The sequence below is a fragment of the Anopheles stephensi genome, chromosome 3, assembly GCF_013141755.1.
Source record: "Anopheles stephensi strain Indian chromosome 3, UCI_ANSTEP_V1.0, whole genome shotgun sequence".
NCBI classification, from domain to species: Eukaryota; Metazoa; Arthropoda; class Insecta; order Diptera; family Culicidae; genus Anopheles; species Anopheles stephensi.
In genome coordinates, this window is record NC_050203.1 from 74,466,998 (window position 1) to 74,490,900 (window position 23,903).

The 23,903-nt window shown below is 46.0% G+C and overlaps 1 protein-coding gene across 12 annotated transcripts in view; it reads right to left on the minus strand.

Moving 5' to 3' along the window:
- The window catches only part of LOC118510739 (CUGBP Elav-like family member 2), a 280,203-nt gene that overhangs the window by 131,087 nt on the left and 125,213 nt on the right, over nucleotides 1–23,903 (minus strand). For 10 of the 12 annotated variants that reach the window (XR_004906058.1, XM_036052957.1, XM_036052964.1 and 7 more), the window contains one exon: nucleotides 2,481–2,833. Coding sequence is in view for 11 of the 12 variants with exons in the window: in XM_036052957.1 (XP_035908850.1) it covers nucleotides 2,481–2,833 (353 nt within the window). In the remaining variant the exon portion in view is untranslated. Of the gene's footprint in view, nucleotides 1–2,480; nucleotides 2,834–10,148; nucleotides 10,785–23,903 lie in introns of those variants that run through there. The other 2 variants (XM_036052966.1, XM_036052967.1) reach the window with 2 other exon arrangements.

The following is a 23,903-nucleotide window of genomic DNA, read 5'->3' on the forward strand; positions in this document are numbered from 1 at the left end:
AACTGATTTAGATAGGACATGTATCCCGAAATGTAGCTTTTGCAGGTTCAATTACATTAAAATGAATTTAAATTGATTGTGTCAAGTAACTGGTTAGCTATGCGACTGTTAAATAGCCATTATAGCATCAGAATGCTTATCTAAGCAAATAGCAGCGTCGCAAACGTACTGTTTTAGCGATACGCCCGGTCTAGGTTCTAAACCGGAATGAAATATACTTTTCAACAAATCTCGTCCACGACTGGATATTCGGTTTCGGTTGAGATTTAGGTAAGAGATGACCATGTCAACCGTTTAGACATGATTATAAACGGTACTAAATACATTTTAATTAAACCTAAAGGCCTTAACAGCTGCTAAGAACACAGTCAGTAGTACTATTATGATGTTTTCTACTCTATTTCATGTTTGACACTACTAATTCTAGGACTTGGTCTGCCATTGGTCTAGCTTCCCATTTACTCTGCTTAAAGCTGAATAACACAGGACTTGGTACCGGTGTGAAACCAACTATGAAACCACGGTTTTCCAATAAATCGGTGCATTGAATGACTTTATACTTAAGTTTCAGTTGTCATTTTTACTTCACGTCCTATTCGTTGGGTATTGCTAAGGTCTTAAAATTCCATCATAGCATTAAAACCCATCCCCATTAGTAGTTGGTTACCCAAAAAGAGAAAAAGAAGTCACCAAACTGTAGTGTGCGACTCTCCAAAGAAAAGTACCCTGAAGAATCGATTTATTTGCCAAAGTACTTTCACCCTCCAATCTTGCTAACTTGGAAAGCTAAGCAAACAAAAATCGGTCGACAAAAAAGGCACTAATCTCTGCTCTTTTCCACTTACGTCGTACGTAGTAGTAGTTGAATGCTCCTCTTAGAAAGTTTTAAGTCCCTATCCCTCCCCCCTCCAAAGGGACGATCCCGAAAATCCACGTAAACGTAAAAGAAGTAACTGTCTGTCGAACCTGGTGTGATGTGCCTTTATTTTTTGACCGATTTCAACCATGACCGTGGCTCTCTTTCCACGGTTGTCCCGCTGCTGGCGTTCCCGGAGGAACAAATCGGTAGTGCCCATTTTGCCGAACGACGTCAACGACGTCATCGCAAATCTTCACTTACAGTGCGCCACAGTGTAGCTGGATGACAACAAAAAAAAAGGCGTCGCCGACCATTATCGGTGCACCAAACGGTGTCCTTCAACATCCAGCCAACGTCAAACGGTGGCGAGAATGACCAGTGACACCAGTTTTTCCCTCATTGGTTTTGGAAGCTTTATTTTTGGCCCGAGTCCCTGCTGGAAGGCTTCAACGCGGGTCAACACGTTTTACTAGTCAACATCAACCGATGAGAGAGAAGCGAGAAATGAGTAATGGATTGGAAATCAACAGTTCTCCACTTCCGGACGTCCTCCCGGAACCTTCGGGCAATACTACGCTTGCCATTGTGCCCGTCCGTTGGAGGTCAGCTGTCCCGAAACTCGAAGCCAATGGCCATCGAAAATCGTTCCGTAGCACGTCCACCGTACGTTGATCGGCACCGAAAGTGGTTCGCCTGTGTTCGGCTTCGTACTTGTGCGAAGGTCCTTCTCACACCCGAGACTGTCACAAACATCAAGCGGCATTCCAATTCCTTCGCCGTCGCGGGGTTATGCCCTTAACTGGTAGTAGCTAGGACAGCCGTTCACTTGCCTGTCGTTCGATTATTCGCTTTCACTCAACATTCAACCCGCCGGCACTTGGGCAGGAGATCCATCGGGGGAAAGGTCATCAAGCGTGACAAAAGGGAACAAGTTATCAAAAGTGGCAGCAAAAAGCTCGGAACTGATAAGTTTGTGTTTGGAGCAAGGGTTCTGTACTTTTTTATGGCGTCATACTTTAAATTCCCTTAACACAATGTACTGGAGAACACAGAAAAATGGCGTCAAAAATCTGAACACCAAAAAAAAAAAGACAAGGCTTCATCCTGCAGGTACACAACGGAGCGCCATGTATGCCACCTGCCAAAACGGTTGCGCTCTCCAGAAAGGGTGGAGATATTTAAAAAAAATCAATCCTTATTGTCCCCGATGTTGTTTGGTTTCCGCCACCCTCCGAAAAGGAATGGCCGACTGCGTCATACTCTTCAAACCTTGGACGAGCCGAGGCCGGGTACTCGGGGAATCAACGGACGACATCCGGAATGTACAGTTTCCTCTTCTCTTCTCTTCAGATCCGTACACTTTTTTTCACTTAAACTCGTCTAAAACTGCCGCAAAAAAACAAGATAGACATTCATTCGCTCTACCGACCAGCGGATGTCTCCTCGGCGAGCGTACGAATGTCCTCGACAAAATTCCTGCGCAGTGGAAAACCTTCCTTCGGCATTTTTTGCTTGTCCCCTCGATGCCTCGCTTTGTTGTCTCTTGAGTGGCAAATCAATTAACGGGAAAATATCGCCTTCCTGTTGTTGTTGTTGTTGTTGCTATGGACAGGACACTCACCCTTGCTCTGACCGGACGTTTTGTCCCGCAGCACGTTGATCTGGTGAACGCGCCCGAACTCCTCGAACATCTCCTTCAGCTGCTGCTCGTCCATCGACCGGGGCACCTGCCCGACGAACATCTTGATGTAGTCCGGGTCGGGCTGGTCGCCGACCACCTCCTCGTCCTGCTCCTGGCACGGTGACACCTTGCCGGACCCGTCCACGATCGCCGTGTTGTTGTTTATCACCTTGGGATTGTTGTTGTTCAGCGTATGATTGTTATTGTTGTTGCTGCCGGGGCTGTTGAGGTTCATGCTGGTGACGTTCGCACTGACGATGCTGCTGGCGGTGTTGGTCATGTTCATGATGGCACTGCAAAGCAGACGGAAGACGGACAAAAGTCGATAAGTGGTTTAGCAAACAGTTTTGGGAAGGGAGATTATCGGTTGCGAATCAAAACTGGACGCTTGTATCGATAAAGCTTAAATATGACTCAATATGAGAAGCTTTGCAATTGGAGATAAGAAAATAATCTTCAATAGCGTTATTCTACAGTAACACCTGGGTCCCCAAACTCTTAAGGAAACTTCCTTTACCGTACAACAAATTCAATTTCAAAATGTCCACTCTTCGAATGATTGTTTCCGCCTCTTAACGCTTTTCTTCACACTTTTGCCACTAACGACGTCAGGCGAGAGCCCCCCCCCCCCCCCCCCCCCCTCCAAGGGACAGATTCATTTCCCGCCCGGCCAGTCGAGTCCCTGCGGCGTCGTTCGTTCGTTATGAAAATCATTTGTCACGATGTGGCAATTTAACGGCAGACGATCCCTGGACGATTCTTCACCGTCGCGTTCCGAGCACGTGACTCGAATGGGAATGCTGCGCGTGCCCGCATTGCCGGGACGGGTTGGCAACGCAAATTGGTTGTCGTGGCGAATGAAGCGGCAAAGCGCAAAGCAAAACCTAATCTCGTCACACCTTATTGATGGGAGGATGTTTATGCTTTATGGTTTTGTCCCGGGCCAGCATACAGCGCACTGACAGCTTCCAAGAGACAGAAACAAACGCGACCGACCATCATAAGCATGGGACCGTTGCTGGAAGGAGCGCTTTATTTGGAGGTTTTCCGGGATCGATGTTTCGGGAAAAGAAAAACCTTTACTTGCTGGTCATCCCACAACAAGCAACGCCAGCAGTGGATTGAAGAAGTTGGTGGATAAAATTTTTATCGTCTAATAAAACGGACAAGCGCCACAAAAAAAGGAACCCAGGAACGATATAAAACGCATCACTCATTAAGCGTGGCTCGGAAGGTTTCGTTCTCCGTAGTTTTTTTTTCTCTCTTGTACTGTGGCCATTGTGATGATGGTCATCCGGTCCTTCCGATGTGCGGGTCAAGTGTTGCGCTGGTGCTCGCCCGTCCGCAACAGAGCACGTACAATATTAAAGATGACCGCAGCGTTGTTCCGGGGTGGGCCTGAATGCTGATTAGCGCGAAAAGATCCTCATCATCTTTGGCCGCCGTGCTCGTGCAATCAAACAGAATCGGTGGGGATGAGCCCAAACTCCGGGGTTCACCCGAAAAAAAAAGAAACTGTTGGATCGTAAACGAACCAGCCATCTGTTGGTCGGGTGATAAACAGCGTGACTACAACGATTTTGCCCACGTCCGTCAGCCCGCCATCAAAACACCATCATGTGGTCTCGTCGTTGTCATTTTGAAGCGATCAGCAGTGAGGTTAGGTTAAAAGAATTGAGTGAAGAAGTCAGGATGCGCTTTCCCCTTTGTGTTTGGAACGTTCCGCCAATTTCGGGCTCGTTTTCTACGGGGCTCTAGCGTAACGTAGAGAGCACGCGAAAGAGGTTCGTCAGGGTGGACACGTCTCCATTGGATGGACGACACACTTTGTTATTATCGACGTTGTGCGCAAAGCTCCCGTGTGTTCCCTCGTCCAAAGGATGCAGTTCTGGTGCTTCTTTTCGCTCGTCATGGTTATCTATATATTGTGAATTGCCGGGTGCCGTGAGGGAATTGCTGGCATTGCTGGCACACTGGAAAAGCAGGACGAGGATGAAATATTAGATTCAATTATTTTCGATATTGCATTTGAGTTCGCCGATCCGTGGCGAATTTAATGAACTCACCGGTGGTGGTAGTTCGCCGGAACGTATAGCTGTATCGTATCGAGGGCTCACCGCAGACATGTATGGTGGATCGAGGTCGCTCGAATCGAGACACCGGTGGGGCAAAATATAAATCCACCTCGTGTGTGTGTTCACGTTGCTATACCCGGTGCAGAAGAAGGACATGATGGAAGATGAATCCCGGGAACGACGATGATAAATATGTTCGTCTGTGCAAACCTTTCTGGGGTTTAGTTTTGCAATAAAAAAAAACCCACCCGAACGAGTTTTCACTCATTTCTTTCACTCATCCGCGAAGCTCAGCACACTCCAATAAGCATCGGAAGGGCGTGTGTCCGGCACGTGCCGGTTTTAGAAAGCCGCCCCCCCAGGAATCGATCCTCTATCGGTGTCGTACAAGTATATCAGTCAAAGGACAGGTTTATTAGAACGATGTTTACGACCCACCGATCAATCCATTCATATCGGTGGCTCGCTTTCTTCTAACACCACGTTGACGATTGATAAACGACAAAATCAGCGCTCGCTTTCAGCAATTCGGTTCGATTGTTTTAGTTTTGGGGTGCCTGTACCTTCCCGAAACAACGCCAGAGAAGTGGATTATAATTTTCCAAATCACTGACCCTGCCGTTCGGATCCTTTCGTCGCGTGTTTGCTGACGACGCGTTTCGTAAAGAATGATGCGCCGCCCTTCCATCGATTGATGATGGTCGTTGCGAGGCCCATGCTGGTTGCCGGTGTCTTGGAGCACCTAACACACCATTCCCCAGGAACCATCAATCACGAGATTTATTCGAGAGACTGGGTGGGCACAAAAATTGAATGAATGTCCGCCTGCCTCGGTTCGGGTGAATGTGCCTACCGACGCCGCATTTGCAGAACATTTCCCGTGAGCAAGCAGGTGGAAAAGAGGATAAAAATCTTTCGCCCACGATGGTTGGGGACTTTCGATTTCAAGACTAATTGTGCCTTCACACAGAGGGACTCGGAATTCCACCTTGGGAAAAGTCATTTGAATAATTTCGTTCCCGTTTTGTTTTCTTGTCTGGAGTAGAATGAAAAAAATACCCTCTAGCTGATCAAATTAAACACCGGGAATTCAGCACAACAAGCCTCCACGAGGTCAAAAATGAGAAGCCAAACCATATTCGACAGAGAGCGGCTCGCCGTCGTCGACACAATGCCCGCTAAGGACACTTAATTGAATCAAAGGAAATGGAATTAAATTGATGACAGAGGCGCGGCCGGCATCCGTTCTCCCGTTGGCTTTCGGTTGCCGTGTGGAGAAGTGATGATGTTCAAACAGCAAGAAACTTTCCTAAGAGGCCGACGTAGAGCGTAACCGTGTGATGGTGACGGTAGCCGAAAAAACGTAATTACGAATAAATTGAGTGATTTAGCAGATGGCGCGGGCGCGCTGTAGCTGATATAATTTCATTACGCCGCACTGGTCAATGAGCGTGGTGCTGCTGGGATGCCGCGATTACGGCACGGTGAGACAATCAATGGTACTAGGAATTTTCCGCACACAAAAAAAAAGCGTACGGAAATAATTTTCATTCCGAAACGCGCGTCTAGAGGAATGTGTTTCAGACGTATTTTGTTCAGCATTATGTACAATACTGGGAAAATTGGGGAATTTTATTACGAAAAACACTACCAGATGTCTGAGTCAGTGTTCGGTGGTGATGGAGGTGCGAAAAATGGAAATGATTCTGGGAAAATGCTATTAAAATTTGATTCCCGTGTTTTCTTAATAATTATTGTGTAATTGGCACAGAAGAAGCCTAAAATAGACGATTTATATAGAGTTCAATTCGAGCTTAATTCGCTCCAGTGTTTCAGACATTATACAAAAACTATATTTATAAGATTTATATTGATATTATAAGTTATTTATTCAAACAGTTCATAAATGTATGTTAATTCCTTCCACGTCAAACAATATAAACATACGTATCGTCATTTGATTTTTGGTGTATAATCCTGCTCAGTAATGGTGAGTAACGACTAAAACCTTGGCCAAGGTTGTCTCACAAATAAATGCTTGGGATTTTTTTGTGTTCTGGTTGGTCCTTGGCGATCAGCAATTACGCTGTCTTGGATATAGAATAAATGAAAAAGGTCGTCTGATATACGTTAAAAACTCTATTGCTCCTTGCGTAAGTCAGTCAGGAGTCTATTTGATCGAAGCTGCACCAACTATTCTTTATTTAAAATTGTCTGCCACTAAGAAAGGAGATCTTGTCCTTCATGTTTATCTCTGTAAACGCTCTGAACCCTGGATCTAAGTTTAATAGCAATAAAACCCTCAGAAGCTCATATCTTGATTCCTTCGCTCCTCATTTGAAGGATCATATCATAAACATGATAGGACTTGTTAGGAGAATCTTGATGCGGTTGAATCTCCTGACCAACAGATGTCTACTAAAGACAATGATTTTACTCATTGAATGTACGCAATTTTTGAAATAACCTTCCGCCATGATGAGCCTAACTGCATGTACAACTGCATGTACATCCTAATTCGTTGCATCCTTAAACTCTTCTCGGATATCCTCGAGTAAGACATTTTCGAGTCTTAACCATTAACTAACACCAGGATATTTTCAGAGTTTAGCAGTTCAAAAAAATCTTACACTCTAACTGCTTTCCCTCCTCAGCATCTCCAGGAACGCCAACAAACGCTCTACGAACTCTTTCCTTATTCCCCGCTTTAAAAACAGTTTAGCAAAGGAAAGCATAAGAAACCCAGTATGTAAACAGCGCTAATTACCACTAGCCGGGGTAGCGTCAATTAATTACTATTCATGCTAAAGCAAAATTGCTTCACAGCTAATTATAAACTTTGCTGCCGCATACTGCGCGCACCGACCGGCCAAGTCCAATGATACTTTTGCTGGAACGCTAGCTGGCGAAGCAACAAAAAAAAAGCACTGAAGCAAAGAAGTTACTGAAGAAGTTGCTTACAAATGCAACATCTACATACCCACCGTACACCCGGTGAAGGAGTTTAAGCTACCTGACAGTTCCTCACCGGTGTACAGTACATTTTTAGAAGGTGTTTTTGTTTTCTTGCAATATCCTTTTGTAAATGAAACAAGCTTCGTACCAAGATTTGATCAGACACTGCACCAGTCCAATTCCATTTGTTACGCGCTCCACTAGGGCCAAGAGTATCACGTACGGCCAATCTAATTACTTTCGGCAAACGATGGAAAGGACGACAGGCAGGACACATCATCAAGTCCGTCCGGCGCGACCAAACGAATTCGCCGAAAAATTCCTTCCCATCTCTGTGTCCGGGATCTTCCGCAGTCCGTGCACTTGAACATCGTGTGACGACGTGCTTCGCTTTGTATCGTTGGATGTACTTGTGTGTACGAAGAAGAAAGCCCCGAGTGTCGGGACTTTATCATGCCGTCTACAGAAATTCTCAACGACCGAAGCAATTCGTTTGACTTAAGTTTTACACCTACCCCAGGCGCCCGTGTTGGAATCTGGAGGAGCTTAGCCCAGCCTCGCGTTAACGTTATCTGACCCCAAACAGACAACTTTGCTCCGAGAGCGGGGCAAAAAGAAGCCAACAGACTACCAACCAGGACAGGCAGGACAACGCACACCAGGATAAAACAGGGATAAACAGGGAGCAGTGTCTCGTGGCCATGCTTTTAGTTGTGCCGTACGCTAACACCAACTGCACTCGGTACAGGCGACCGTTGGCTGGTGAAACTAATTAATAACATTTTAAAACAAAACTGAGTAAGTCTTTAGACGTTTATCTTGCTTTGAAATGCAACGGGCCGGCGAAAGTCGAAAGCGCTCCGGGGAAGGAAGTTGGCAGCAGCCAACAGGCAAACTCGACGCTTACGTTCCTCCGTGAAGTTTTCTTTTTCCGACAGTCCCTTTCGCATGGTGTGGAGAATCGTCGGAAGAATCTCTTTCTTACAGGGGGAGGTTTGAAGTGGCCATCTTCTTCGGTTTGTTTGGTAACTTCTAACCCTGTTTCGTGCGCTTCGTTCCTCCTATGCGGGATGCGGGAGTGGATCTGTGTGGTTGGCGAATTATGAAAACCAACAGTGTGAATAACCGAGTCAGATCCAGTTCTTCCTGTGTGTCCTCTGTGTGACACTAGTCTGCGTCAGTCTCTCGCTCTGTCTCTCTCGTTTACTTGTGTCGCTTTTCCACGTGATTATCCGCAAGTCCAGGAAAGGAAGTCGCAGTGCACAGGACCAAGGATTAAACCGTAATGCCATTACAAGATCATTCCGGGGGATTTTTTTCCTACGACCGGCACTTTTTCCCACTACGTACCAGTGCACCTGAGCACTTAACGAGTTGGCTTTTCTGCGGAATGTGTGTTACGATTACGATTCGTTCGGTGTACCGCTTCGCTGAGATAGGTTTTGTTATTTTCGTACAAGTTGTAATTTTATTTCCAGCAATGCCCAGCGCCGTACTGTAAGTGTAATCTAAAATAAAGAAACATCAGTTATAACTTGTTCTACCTTTGTACATTAAACAGCTTGGTACGATGGGAAAGATACTCACGCAAATAAAAACCGGTCGAACGCACAGAAGCGAATCTGTAAGGTGGATAGGACACGACACTTGGCATGTACTTGCGGATGTTTTGACCCACTGTACGCTGACACACGATTCACGACAGTTTTTGCTGCCTTTTTCCAGAGGTTAAGCCTTCGATGGAAACCGCAGTCAGAAGCACCGATGTCACCGACGCATATCGCAATGCTGGACGACGATGACGACTGGACCGCACGAAAAAAAGCTTAAATGTGTGCAACAGACCAGGAGACCGATGGTGCTGTGTACGATAACGCTGAATGGGATTCAAGCTTCTTCAGGGCCAACCTGCAGGCAATGTTTCGTGTGCAACAACTCGTGGAAAAATCGTTTACTCTCCACCTCAGTCCAAGACCTTGAGACAGTTTTGGGGGCAGAAAAGTTCAATAAAGCTGGCTCTTGCTGGGCTTCAAGGTTTGATCTCTGTTGCCACAGACTTCAAGAAATAGTGAGAGAATGATTTTCGACCTAGAATGACTTAGAAGTGGCGACGGAGACCGAGAAGATGCGGTGAGATGTGCTTTCTCATGGCGGGAAAGGATATTGAATCCTGTTAGGACCTTTTTCTCGTGGTGGTACGTGGCATAAATAAGTCTAGTAAGCCAATATATGGTCAGCGCAAACCTTCATTTTCTTCTTCCTCTTCTTCCTTGGCACTACAACCTCGAAAGGGCTCGGCCTGCCATTTCTGGCTTTCTGTGACTTGGATTTTACCCCTAGCAAGGTACTCAGCAGCCAACCAGCAGAGCTCGTTAAGCCAAGCAGAGCAAGAAGTAGACCTTTCGACCTTCGGCATCCGATACGCAACAAGCGTGTGTGCTCTGTACTGCCGTTCGGCGGTGCGATCACGTACTTACGCTCGCTCGCCACACGTTCGTCACAAAATGGCCGTCCGGGCTGGATCATGCATGGAAGTAAAGTGTGTGTGCGTTTTTCTTCTTCATATGTCCATACTTACACATTGTCTAGCTCGTCCGGCGAAACATCCACTGCCATCGGACACGACAACATATCCTGGTCCCCGGCCTGCGACATCTGCTGCGCGCTGTACGTAAGCATCTTCATCGTGCCCTTCCCAAAGTAAAATGTTTTTGCTCTTCCCGATAAGAATTATACCGCACAATAGTAAAAAAAAAACTCTTCTTTTTCACAGTCACAGTTCACAAACTTTTCGAAATAAAAAAATCACAAGTCTTCGTAATGAGCCTCAAAAAAAAAAATTAATTCACTATACCACACGCGTTGGAGGTATTTCTGGAGGTAGACTTTTTAACTTGACGTTCACGGAACGACGTACAAATGGGGGTGAGGGGTCACGACTCACGTGGAAGCATGCAACACTTGTTGGGGGGAAGAAAACAGCACTCTGGCACAACACGACACGTGATCAACACGTGGTTTTGCGTTATATTTTTTTTCACACTGCTCACAAATACGGCGTTGCAGATCGATCGTGTTATCGCGTAACCTATGCCTTCGAACAGGTGCAATGAAGTTGAGGTTAGAATCTGCACAACGCAACGGCAAAACAACGCAACCGGTTCGTAAGAATAACGGGAACGAAATGATCGAGCGTGAGATGCGCGATAAGCATCGACGGCTGATAAGGCTGATGCGTCGGTCGGTGATGAGATAAAAGGATGCTATGCGTGTGTGCGTGTGTGGGTGAGTAATTAGTGCGAGATTGCGTTGCGATCATTGCGTGTGGGAGATGATCTCCGAAATGGGATCGTTCTAAGCTACTAATACTAGTGCGTGTCAACAGTAGCCCAGGGGTGCTCGATCGAGACCTATAGCTGTCCCGTTTTCGCATCAAGCCTTTTAAATTCATTGCCAAGCTGAGGCCGTGCTCCAAATGAAGGTGATTAAAGCCCCAACAAAAAAGACTGCAGTGGACAAAGGAAGAAGCACCACACCTGCGCTTGATTCATTGATTTTGTACCTCTCTTTAATTCTCTTTTTATCTGCTTAACACACCCATACACATTCTCTCAAAAATATTTACCGTAACCGAGATAACAGTATCCCCCTTTAAACGAACAACATCTCCGAAAAAAGGACGCGGGAGAATTGGTTGTGCTTTTGTTTCAGTGGTGTGACCCAATTTTACCGACAGTACGCCCCTGGCGTCATTCATTAAAAGGAATAAAAGACAACCTAACCTTCTCGCTGTGTAACCTTGAAGAAAGTAGCAAATAAAAGTTTTTTTTCCTATTTCAATCCCCCCCCCCCCCCACACACACACACACACACGCTGTCACAAAGTTATCAGCTCAGGTTGGGAAGCCCAAAAATTGGCCCAAAAACGTTTTTATCGATCGATCGTCACCGCTAGTGCCAGCGAGCGTGGGTTTGGCCCATATATTCGCACAGCACGTGTGTGTGTGTGCCAGCAAAAGAGCGGCTTTGCGGTGCGAATCGTCCATCTCTTTCCTGCCTCCGTTACGGTGCTTGAGGTCAAAGAGCAACACGGTTGGGGCACACACAATTTGATTTTTGCTCCGCCACCTTTTGGCAGAGAGACACACCGCGACACACTGTGAAGTAGGAATCGAGCGTTTAAGCGGCGAGATTTTTTTTCGTCGGTACTTTAGTGTGGCATCTGTGTTATCAGTGTTATCACGTGTGCAGAAAGAAAGAAGTGCAACCATAAAATCCATAAAAAGTTATAGTTTCGGTTTTCGGTCGAAGATTGCGCAATTGCGCGAGCGATGTTTATGTTGCGGTTACGTGAATCTTGTGCAGTTGAGTGATACGAAGTGTTTTTGAAAACGGCACAATCAGTGACACGTGTCACATCAGATGTGGAAAGCTTGGCGAGGATTATTAGGGCTGACAAACGACGTATGGTGGTTTTGGGATGCAGCTGGATGAAGCAAACCGTAAGTGTTTTCCATTTTATTTTCACCTCTTTATTGCACGAAAGGACCAGGTATCAACTCTCAACGGGATCATCTCCCAGCATGCTGGACTTACCATCCAGGAATCCAAAAATATAAGGCCAAGATATCGCAAGGAAGTAGCCAACTGTCCTTATTGTATCGCCAATATAAATTAAATTGCCACTTCGTTTCTATTCCGCAAGATCTCGAAGTAAAAATTCAGTTTCAAAATAGACACCGGACATACCTACGGGTGCCTTCTATCTTCCATTCAACAGGTAGGCACCAAAGGTCGGGCAGATAGAATTTCCGGAAAAAGTAACCTTAATGTGTATCTTTCTATCATCGCACTGCCGTGAAAGGACAGGCACCACAAGTAATTGGAAATGGCCTCCTTGAAAAAAAAGTGAAACTAAATGCAAACTATCCTCATTTCCTGCGCCACCGGTTACAGTGGCACCGTGAAAGGAAGTGGAAAGTGAAATAGGTGCATAAACCCCTGCAGGTATGCAACCATCACGGCTCACTTGCAGGGACCGATCCACCTGCGATGGCAGGATAAACATCGAAGATGAGCACCAAGACAATGGAGCACATTGTCATATCTCAACCTGCCATCCATCTCATAACCTTATTTTTACGATACACTCTATATATATACACGTTCGCTGGAGCTTTTGTAACACAAACAGTCTCTGCTAGCACAAGAAATTGAGGTTAAAGGTGAACTTCCGGGCCTCCGGGGGACTAGCCCTGGACTAGGTGAGCCGGGGATGCAAAATTTATCAGGGCGAAAAAAAGGAATCCCCGAAGCGCATAGAAGAAAGCAAACTCTGAGGGAGCTTCGGTCGTGCTCGAATTATACATATATCAGTCAGAAAAAAGCTCACCACCTACTGCTTGCACGTAACGCTTCGTCACGCGGTTGATGCTTATCGGACACGACCTCATTTTTGTGGATGCTTTACCCAGTGGTTTTCGCAAACTATTCCAACTATTCAAGTGTGCCACTTCCGGTGAAGCTGCAGCAAGTACACCCACTTGCTGAGATATTTGGGTTCGTTGGTGGGTGGGGTAAAACGCTTTGCACTGCTCAGGGGAACTTATCATATCGCTATCGTAACTGTTTGGAGAAGTTAGTGCGGGATAATCTTTTTTCGGTGAGGAGTTTCTCCGCATTGCCAGTCTTCGACATGACGAGCGAGAGATTCACGTCGGTACTCGCAGACAATAGGGCGTCAAACGAGAGGTGTATGGAGAAGGAATGCCGAACAATTGACGTCACGAGGCACAGCTTCGTTATCTTGTGGATCTGTTACGCAGCAAGCAAGATTTTAAGAAGTGGTGAATCCTTGAAGATATCTCTTTCTGGGAAATCTTCTGGTAAATCTTCCAGAAGTTATACTGAGATTTGGAAAAGTTACACTTCAATCACATCTTGAGCTTCTGTCGATATCTTGGAATATCCCGATCTTTTAGCAGGAATTGAGCATTTCTCCTTTAATCCAACTCCAACTTGATATCATGCAAATCGAATCTAATTCATAGCTAGATTGCTTTAAGAAAGCCGACCAAAACCATCACGTAACTCAAAAAACTTGACCGTGTTTTCTTGACCGAACGAACGAATGTCGAATACTATCGTTAGCATTAACGTAATAGTGCTCAAAATTACTTCCACCGGGGGGACGACTGGCTGGAGCAACTTTTCCTTCCAGAGGCTCCCTACACCAAGGCCCAAGAGTGACGTGACGTGATGGCCACATTCGTACACCACGACTCCGTTTGACTAGATTACGATGGATTCGTGTGACAACCGGCAAACGAACCGTGACCCGAAAAAAACCCCCCGTCCCGAAATCCATCCGGAAGAAGCCATCCTTCCGGGGATGCTGATGACGATATTCTTGTCACGTGCTTGTTGCGCTGGATCGGACCGACAGACCCAGGTTCGTAACAACACATGGGCGCGCATCGCGGGAGGGAGGTATTGTTGCCGAAGCCTTCATAATCTCTAAACATGAAAGCAATCAGTTTCCCATTTCCGATCGTTGGGATCCACAGAAGCCCAATTTGGTTCGCTTCGCCCGCTCGGACAAACGGCCCGAAAAGCCGTCGGCAAAATGGTCCGAGAAATGATAAACTACAGTGAGATGTGTGTGTGTGTGTGTGTGTGTGGTCATTGCTTTAACTGCTTGTGGGGAGCACATTGTGGAGATGTTTTCTTTTAAAGTATAGCCCAAATAGGTCTAACTCTTGGTGGGAGCAAGACAATAAGCTCTGTCCGTTCTAGAAATTTAAGTCATGTTTTGTCCAAAACTTTTCATCAAACTTATTGCTGTTCGAGAATCCTTACCGCTTGTGGGTCACTAAGTCAATAAGTTAGTAATGGCTCTATAAATACAGAAGACGACAGTACCTTCAGAGCCTAGGGACAAACCAATATAGCATCGAAACTTTAATAAGGAAATTGAAAAAGGTGGTCCAGAGCTTCCGCTCTGGCACCGGCGCAGTTCCTAGAAGTACTTCATCAATGCAGGTCTACCCTCTCGGAAACGGCAAGTATGCAATTTGTATTTATTTATACAAAACTGCATCCCTTCCCGCACTGCCGTGATAGTGATTTTCCGGGAAGCTACACTTCTGACGGATGGCTGCGGTAGCACAGAATGTTATTGCAAAATTGACTTCCCGTTTCACAACACACAGCGACACATTCGCACAATACCCCGGGAGCGCCGTCCTGCGTGTTAAGAGCTTCCGTCCGACAAGACAAACCAAGGCACCTTCGACCCGGGATTTGATCGAAGGTCAGTCATCGAAGTTATCGCCCACCCCCGGGCGGGTGGAGGGAACGACCTGGGAAGTGTTTATATTTGATGTAATGCACAAGCTATCATCTCGAGTCCGGTTCACCGTGGCGCACACCGTAGCTAATCATACACCCATAAACACATTCTCGCTTCTCGTTTGAAGTGTACGTCAGGACGGAAGACAATTTCCTTTCAACTATGTCATCCTGCCGGAAGTGGGCAGCATCCCGGAATCGATGCGTCCCAAATAAGGCTATTTAACCTCTGAATAGTGTATGTCCTGCCCACCGGGTCCTGTCCCCGGCAAGGGTTGGTTAGAAACGCTTTCGCCGAACCGATCGGTCTATTGATTGGCTTTGGTCTCTAACAAACCCCACCGGGTGGGCCAGCTTTCTACACCGGTCCCATCCATCCTGGGGATGTCTCGAAAGGCTGAAGACGATTCCCGGCATAGCAGCGTAATTAATGAACTCACTCATATCGGGGAGACTTCCTGTGAGGGGGCCGTCGCAACGCACTCCGGGAAGCCATCCAGTGGGATCCAAACATCCCGGCGCTCGTGAAGCATACCATTCAAGTAAGCAAATTAAGATCTTGCCATCGATTTGTGGCTTCTGTTACCCCCGTTCGGAACGTAGCCTAGCCGTGGTGGGAACAGGCCGCAATTCATCATTTTACTTTCAATTAGCTTAAAAACTCGATTAAAATCTATCTTCTTTAGGCAACGCCATTAGACACCGGGAGTAAGGGTAGTACGTGCCGTTTACGGTGGCAAACAATTTGACACTCGATCGGCATTGTAAGCTTTGTGCTACCTTCCGATCGAATGATCCTGGCAGATTATCGATACCACTGAGTAGCACACGTTCCACTCCACAGTGGACGATCGGCACAGGTCGTGTTTGAAAATTTATGGCACGCATGGGAAATAAACAATGGATGCCACCGTTAATCCCTGGCTATTAAAAGTGGAAACAAAAAACCAAACACACACAAAAGTGCGTCATGTTGCAACGATTTGTATGGGAAGAGTGCTCAGGAAGAGGTCTTGCCCAAACCAACGAGGACTCTCTCTCGAGTTTGAGTAGGGGCTTTTGTGAATTTCACCGGATATCGTGCCCCAATCCCCCAGTCGCCTTGATTCATAGCAAGTTCGCCGGTAATTGATTTATATCGATTGTTTTCATATTATCGTAGACATCTTGAGCTTTCTACCTCTGCTCCCTTACAAGCACATCGGAGACTTGTAAAGTTGTTGCGGTTGGGCGCGTCATTTCCGTTCGGGTTCTTCCGATTTTCTAAGGCACAAAATTGAACCAATAAATAACAATTGCGCCAGCGCAATTGAGTCGGTCGTATCAATATGTATATGCGGAACTTCGTTTACTGCCCTCTCGTGTTCACACTGAACTAGATTTGATTGTGGGGACAATCAATGAGCGCGTCTCTTCTTCAGCAAATGGTGCAAATCCTAGGCGGATGATATCGTTGCAGCACCGTCAGACAGGAACGCGTCCTAGCGTATTCATGGAACGCTTCTTCACAATAGCCATGACCACGTCCACAGCTGCTGTGTCGTGTACGCGTGTGTCGTGAGCAGCGTGTTTCATTTGCTGAGCTTTCTGTGCTGAATGTTGAGCTAGACTAGCTCATGTCCCGTGCGGGGGTTCGTTACATGGCCGTAGAATCTTTTCATAGCTCCACCAGTTGAACCAAGGCAGAGCGTATAGGCAGTGTGGTTGATGTAACATTATCTTTTCGGCTGGTCAGTCGTGGACAATACGATATGGTTGCGCCTGTAACTAGGGTTGGTATCGTAGCGTACCATTCATCCACGCTGCTCGGCACTTCTTCATAATGGGAGCAGAATGCCCGGGCCGGGGAAAGCTTGTACGGGCGAGAGTTCCTAAAATTCGGCTCCATTTTTTTTCTGCATTCAGACGAACCGTATTTGAACATGCTATCGTCATATCCATTTGGAGAGTGGTCTCATTCACTCGCCACCACACATGTTGCCACGTCGTAGACGTGTACCACTGCTTCAAACTTCCTAACAGCACAGTTCGAACCGAAACCATGGTACTAATGTTTCACATTTCCTGCACTCTATCACTCGCGCCATGGCACTTGCTGTGTCATCTCCGCCATTTACGCCATCATGTGCGGAGGGATAATAATCCGGTCGTTGGCCAGCCAAAAATGAGATGCAGCAGCGAAACTGGCAGCCATGTCGGACCTGCTCTTTACGGTCGCTCATTGTTTGCGCAAATTTATGATTTCAATGTTTTACGATTTTGTTACAATTTTCAACACATCCGGCACACTGTGTGTGTGTGTGTGTGTCGATTGTGCGATGGTTACTGGCGCCAATGTTTGACTGGAGACGGACGGACGGACGGAAAACTGTTCCCAGTAAATGGTCACAACGAACCCGAGCTGAAAGGAGGCCAGCTTCCGATGTGAGGTTAGGTCATGTTCTACTATGCCAATCGATGTACTAAAGCGGACAAGGAAAAGCGTAAAGGGAAGCGAGTGGAAGTCGTGAGCAGGAAACAGACACGAAAAAAATGGCGCCAACTAGTGAAACAATAGCTGCCGGTCGGCGAACCGGAATCCGATTTTCGGTTACTAAAGAATGTTCCGGTTTTACACTTTTTGAGGTTAGTTCGCTGGTGCACTTCAGTACCTTTTGTTTGAGACAGTAATTCTACGGTGGGCCATTGTTCGGCATCCACAGCATGTATGCACACTCGGTAAAGAGGTACGTAGCGTTTGATAATGGTTTGATAAAATTTTCAAATTAGAAGTCACAGTGTCGGGTATGTTCTCGTTCACTATTCTTTCTACCACCACAATACCTCACGAGAAGAAGACATGTGTAGAACGTGAACGAAAGGATTAATCAACTGGGTAATAGGAGGATGGAGGAGTACTTCCATTCTAGGTCCAAGAAACAATGAAACTCGTCCCAGCATTAATGTCTTATTTGCTCCGACTAGAATAGAGAGAAATCATGTTCAGTAATGGTTCTGAATGGTTCCCACAACTCGACACAATAGCGACCAAGCGTGGAGGTGAATGTACGAATTCTACTACTCTTGCATCAAAAAAATGGGGAGCTAGAATTTTTATACTACTGATGAGGCAGAACAATAGTAATGGTTACAGAATAAATTTGAATGATGAATAGAAGCTGCGGTTTTAATCTGCGAGAGTGCGCGATATGTCGCTGCAATGTTTGAAATTTTAATCAAAACTTCTCAAAGCTTATTGTGGCTGTAACTCTTTTTTTTTCTCTCTTTGGCTCATGATTATTCAGAAGCATATATGTATGCGGGATGAGTTGCTTCTAGTCGCTACAATATTCTTGCTAGCTGCATTGAAAAAGCTTCCTGAAAGAATAAAATTGTCTCGCAAGTTGCATAGCTCTAGGCGCTTCCTTAGAGCCAATTTTTATGCATGCGCGCCTAAAAGTATGCAATTGAAATATTGTTTGTCGGTTGGATAGTCCTATTTTTAGTGGCTTTCTCTTTCAACACACCAAAAAAATCGCACTTGCAACTAACTCATTTTATTAATGTCCCCTTTTGGCAAACGTTGGCGTGCCACGGTGGCGCGACATCGCTTATAATTTGGCTAATAATAGTCTGCCCCATTTGCGTAGCCCGGTACTTACCAAAAATGGCAAAAAAAAAAAAACGGACGGGACGGGGGAAGGTTTGATGGAGATAAATGGGAAGTTTGTCCCGTCCATAAAGGCCTGTGTTTTGTTGCTGTCCTTCTTCTTTTTTGGTTCGTGTCCTCTGTTCCCGCCATCCGAGGTATTGCCCTCGGTCGGGTGTCGTAATGGCAACGTGCAAGCGCCTAAACGTTTAATGAACGGGAAGTGGCTGAATGGCATCGGGAAATGAGCAACATTTTCGAGGCTGGCGGGTACGTCCGACACTCTCCGATAATATGGGCCCGGTTTGCCGATCCAGCCAGCCATCGTCAGCGCCAGCCGTCACCGCAGCAATGATTTACGGGCAGCACTGTTACGGGCGTGAAGAGCGGCCAACTGCGCCAGACAACTGGTAGCGTTTTGTGGTTGTGGCGGCATCTGGGTAATGTCTGGGACACGGGGGATGTTTTTTCTCAGAAGCTTGGAATTGGTGGTTTTACATGCCGACGGGGTTGATTTAGCGTTCAGGATGGTAATGGCCGGGCACGGCTTCCATCCACACACCATCGATTATTCGACAGAGTGCTGGCCGTTTTTTATTTGTGCTGAGAATTTGGTTGAGAAACATTCCATCCTCGGGCCGGAGTCCGGAAGCCAGCCAAAATTGAATGTGCAAAAGTGAAGTCTCCCTATCATTGTGAAGGTCACCGTATTTTTTGCATCGCTAGCATCTGAAGCAGGAAAGGACCGAAATTTCCTTTTTCACACCACCGCTAGAGGCAGCAAAATTTGAGAAAAAAAATCTTTGGAATGGGACATGACTTTTGTAGTGAATTTTGGAAGCCTCTTTCACGGGCCCTCACACCGAATCTAAAAAATCGGAAATAACGCCATTTTTTGCGCGCACACGCGTTTTTCTCACCACGCCGGAAGTGGTGGAAAATTGAATGAAATCGATCCACGATACTCTTTCAATATCCGGTTGCTGTTACCGGGCCCGGGCTTTACACGGCCAAACCGGCCGCTAAGCTTCGACGCATCCTTCGACGAAGTTGCAGATAAGAAAACGATAAACCTATTAAATTATCTTCCATACCGTGCCTTGGTTGCTGGGTGGAAGGCAACCAACCCCGCAGTCGGTACAGCCAGCCCGTATGGCTGCCGCCGTTATCGATCCTTTATCTCTCGCGGGCTAGAGCCGTCGTACAGTCAACTTTTTAAACGACGTACATTTTTTATGCGTCCGCTACTTTAATGAAAACCTTCCGTTTTCTGTCAGTCGGTGTGTGTGTTTGGTTGGGTAGTTGCCGAGACCAACGCGAACGAATCCACCAAACCAACCAACCAACCAGCAGGCCTCTGTTGAGTGGCATCGTTTCCCTACTATCCCATCTTTCGAAGCACCGTACTCAAGAGAGAGAACAGATATATTCCCGTCCTTGGGACGGCTCGAATCGCCTCCCGACGGCGTGAACACGACGGCGGATCCGGAAGCGCAAGTAAAACAGAATCGGAAGCGCACCGGGCATTTCAAGCGGGTTGATTCCTTCTCGTGTTTTGCCTTTTTTTTCTCTGCTTCTTCTTTAAAAGGAAAAAGCAAAGTGCCACTTATCCGCCATTATGCGAGGACGATGACAACGACCATGGACAAGAGGGAACGAGAGAGAGAGAGAGAGAGAGTGGGAAGGTAAGGAGAGGGATCGGCCCTCTCCGGTAAGGGCCATTTTCCTAGCCATAGGCATCTTGTGCTTCCGCTGAACACTTCTTTGGCCGACCACAATGACGCGTTTCGGGAGTGTGTCGTTTCGGTGGGCAAATGTTTTGGGGTTTGTCTTTTTTGGGTTAGCTTTTTTTTTTGTTGCGGTGGTACAAAACAGTGATTGTGGTGGTATACACGACTGTAGCAAAAGCAAAAGCTTAAGAGCAACGAGCGGTACAAACCACTTTAATGGACCCCAAAGAAATGCTACGTCTTCGAGCAGGCTGGCTTTGATAAGACAGTTTTTTTTGCGTGTGAATTGCCTATCTTTAGACGCTTTAAATTTAGAAGAACGAATTTTTGTGATCATCTCCACAGTTGAAGGACAAATAATAATAAATCTTTCTTTCTGAAATTGTTTACCATAGAATAATTTCGAGTGAGATTGCATAGCTTTAGGCGCTAACATTTGATGTTTGTAGATCTTTTGACAGAATTACTCATTGCATGGAGTAAAATATATTTTTAATAAGATTGCTACAATTTATAATTAAATATCATAAAGCGGCTCTCCGTTTTGCTGAAGAGTCATATAGAAAAATAAATTCGGCTATAGGATATCCTAACTGTAGGCGCTTTTCTGTACAAATTTTTTAAACGTAATATATTATTTTAGCTCTAAAAGCGATTTTTCCCTTTGCATTGCATAGTTTAAGGTGTTTTTTTAGCGAAGCTATTTATTCATGTAACGCAACTTCATCCGAATAATATATTCTAAATAAAATGGTACAAAATCTTCCCTGCAATCACGCCATCGAAAACACGCCAATCATATTACTGGAAACAAAAAAAAACCAAATCAATAAATTGATTATAGTATCAACGTCAACTTCAAATCTCGCTCTCTTACTTCCGAAACGATGTTTCGCGAGATTTGAATACGCGCCTATATTCCTTCCTATTCCATTCCGTCCACGCACATCTTCCACAAGATATTAAATTATCTAGACCAAGAAGGTATATCGTACTTTAACATTTTTTTTTGGGCCGCACACGGACCGCGACACGGTCTCCGCTTGCTTCAAAACAGCGGCAAGCACCAAACGCCCCGGATATCTAGGTTAACGAGGCATGGAGCTTATTAAAAGACTTGTTCCGTGCGCCATACGTTAAGCGGCATAATCTGATTCACCTTGAAGCGCGGCTGACGTGCGCTGCGGTGCTGTTCGCTCGTGGATACACCACGATACATCCTGTTTCTACAAAAATCACATTAAATTGAGAGCTACTTATAGGACAAGGGAAAAAAGCAAACGCACAAGCAGAAGAGAATGGAGCTCACGGGTGGAAAAAATTGGATCCGTATTCTAGCATCGTTTGTGCTATTATTGACTACCCGTGGGCTATGAGAGTGCCGTTGGTTCGGCGTACTCTGCAGCGGTTGGTCCTGGGTTTGCTTTAACGGTCGAGATGAATCGGTCGATCGATGGTTGGACTAGAGCTTCAAAGCGCAACCGGGCGCAAGCTGATTCAACAGGTTCGTTATCTTTTTCCCGGGTTCCCTTACCTGGGTTCATTTTACGCTCAAAAGTTAATGCCCTGTGTCTTTGGGTGGTTGTGCGGGAGGTTGTTTTTTAGTTGGTGGGAAACCCATCTAGCTGCGATGGTTTTCCTTAGGGTGCATCCAATTGGCAGTCGTCCCTCTAATAGCCAATCGCCCCAAGCAAGATCGCTTTAAAGGAGATCGTATCTTTCGGTAGTTTTTCCTGAAGTTCTGGGTATGCGAAGGACCAATCCAAATCCTCACAGAAAAATGTCCAGATTTAAAGAAGATTTTCCCTTTTTTTCACACACCACTATCAGCACTCATTTTGCTGTGATTTTTACATTTCCAGTTCCCTGTTTTCTCCTCCGTGTTTTCCTCATGATGTGTGTTACCGCTAGCGTTTTGTTAGGTTGTCCCGAGAAAAATCTTAAACACACTTACAAAACGAAGAGCTTATGCGGAAAAGTTCATTTCCGTGTTTTCCGTTCACCGTTACTACCGGCAGCAGGGCGAGAGCGAACAAAAACAAGATCCTTCTTGTTATGATCCACGATCTCTTCAGCTTCGAAGCGTGAAGAGCGTTTTTCCCTCTTGTTTCTTTTCCTTGTTCAGTTAGCTCCGCGCCGTACTCGAAACGCTTGCCGCTGCCAACGATTCGAGTATCCAAAGTTCGTCTCACTTTGCTTTGTCTCTTCGTGGAGCGAAAAACGGTGGAAAACAGGGGGCCCAGATTTTCCCTGCGAGTTACTTCAACGTAACAGTTCCCGTACCTAGCGCACGGGTTAGTTTTCGCTAAAGAAGTTTTGCTTGCCGGTGTGGTAGGGATAAAATATTTTCTTTCTTCTTCGCCAAGTGGCTTTTCACTTCATGTTGCATTCCACTGAGTTGGTTTCACTTTTGCATCAGTCTGCACCTTTTTTTGTGTGTCAGAGAGAGAGAGAGAGAGAGAGAGAGAGAGAGAGAGAGAGAGAGAGAGAGAGAGAGAGAGAGAGAGAAGAGGATACCTTCGCTTCTTCCATGAGACTTCTCTCAGGTGGTTCTGCATCTTGAATGCTGCTGCTGCACATCAATTGTTGGAAAAGATTTTACGGGTACCGATTTTTAAATTCTTCTCAACAAAAGGGAAAAACTGTCACCCAGCAGCCCGGCGATGAGAAAACGCATCGCAGACTGTGGTAAGGAAATTTCCTGCCCATTACCAGTGTGTGTGTGTGTTCCTTGAAGTAGGAAAAAAAGGAGCCTTGTGAAACATCCACAGTTGCATGGTTGAAATGCTTGGAGTTAAACTTTTCCGGCAAAACGCTTTTCGCCGGTGGTGCAGGAAGAATATTTGCGATGAATTGGTGGTTTTTCGACAGAATAGTCGATTTTTCGGTCCGTTTGGGGGAGGGTTTTGTGCGACGTTTTTCGCCTGCTTTTTTCCACGCAAACCCGGATTAAAGATATTCATGCCGTCTGGGGGTCTTGTTTTTTTTTTTTGCTGTTGCTACGTTGCTTCGACATATTTCCATCGCGAATTCGATAACACATTTCACTGCAAAAAGCTCGGGGCATGGGGGTTTGTCGGGGGGGAAAACTATCTCAACAATCCCGTCTCGCGCAAACTATTCTCTGCAGTCGAGAGAATGGCCCCGATAGTTGAACGGGGAAGTTACCGAACGATTCTGTTGCATCTGTTGGCTTCGGTTTGCACGGTGCAGGTGATTTTTATGCAATCTTTGATTTTTATCTTCCCATCGCCGTTCCCTGCCGTAGGATAGTGCCGCCGGAATCGCTGGAAAGGATATTCGTGGAACGCTTTTCAGCGCAATCATATCATCCCATCTCAGCCACATGTGTAGCTCCGGTGGAATGGATGGAAAGCCTTTTTTCCCTCTTTAGCTCACAGCTGGATGCACATATCTCGGGTTTGGGATTTTATTGTCGAGCGAAGCGATCGTGCACCACGGAACTTATTTGTGAATAAGTCTTTTGACAGACTTAAAAACTTCTTCCGCGTCGAAAAATACGCATTCGAGGGAAGGAAAAATTCGGAAGTTCGGTAAAACTGGTACCCAACAAACAGCTGCTCCATTACTACGATAAGAAAGCTTAACTGTTCACTGCTCTTTA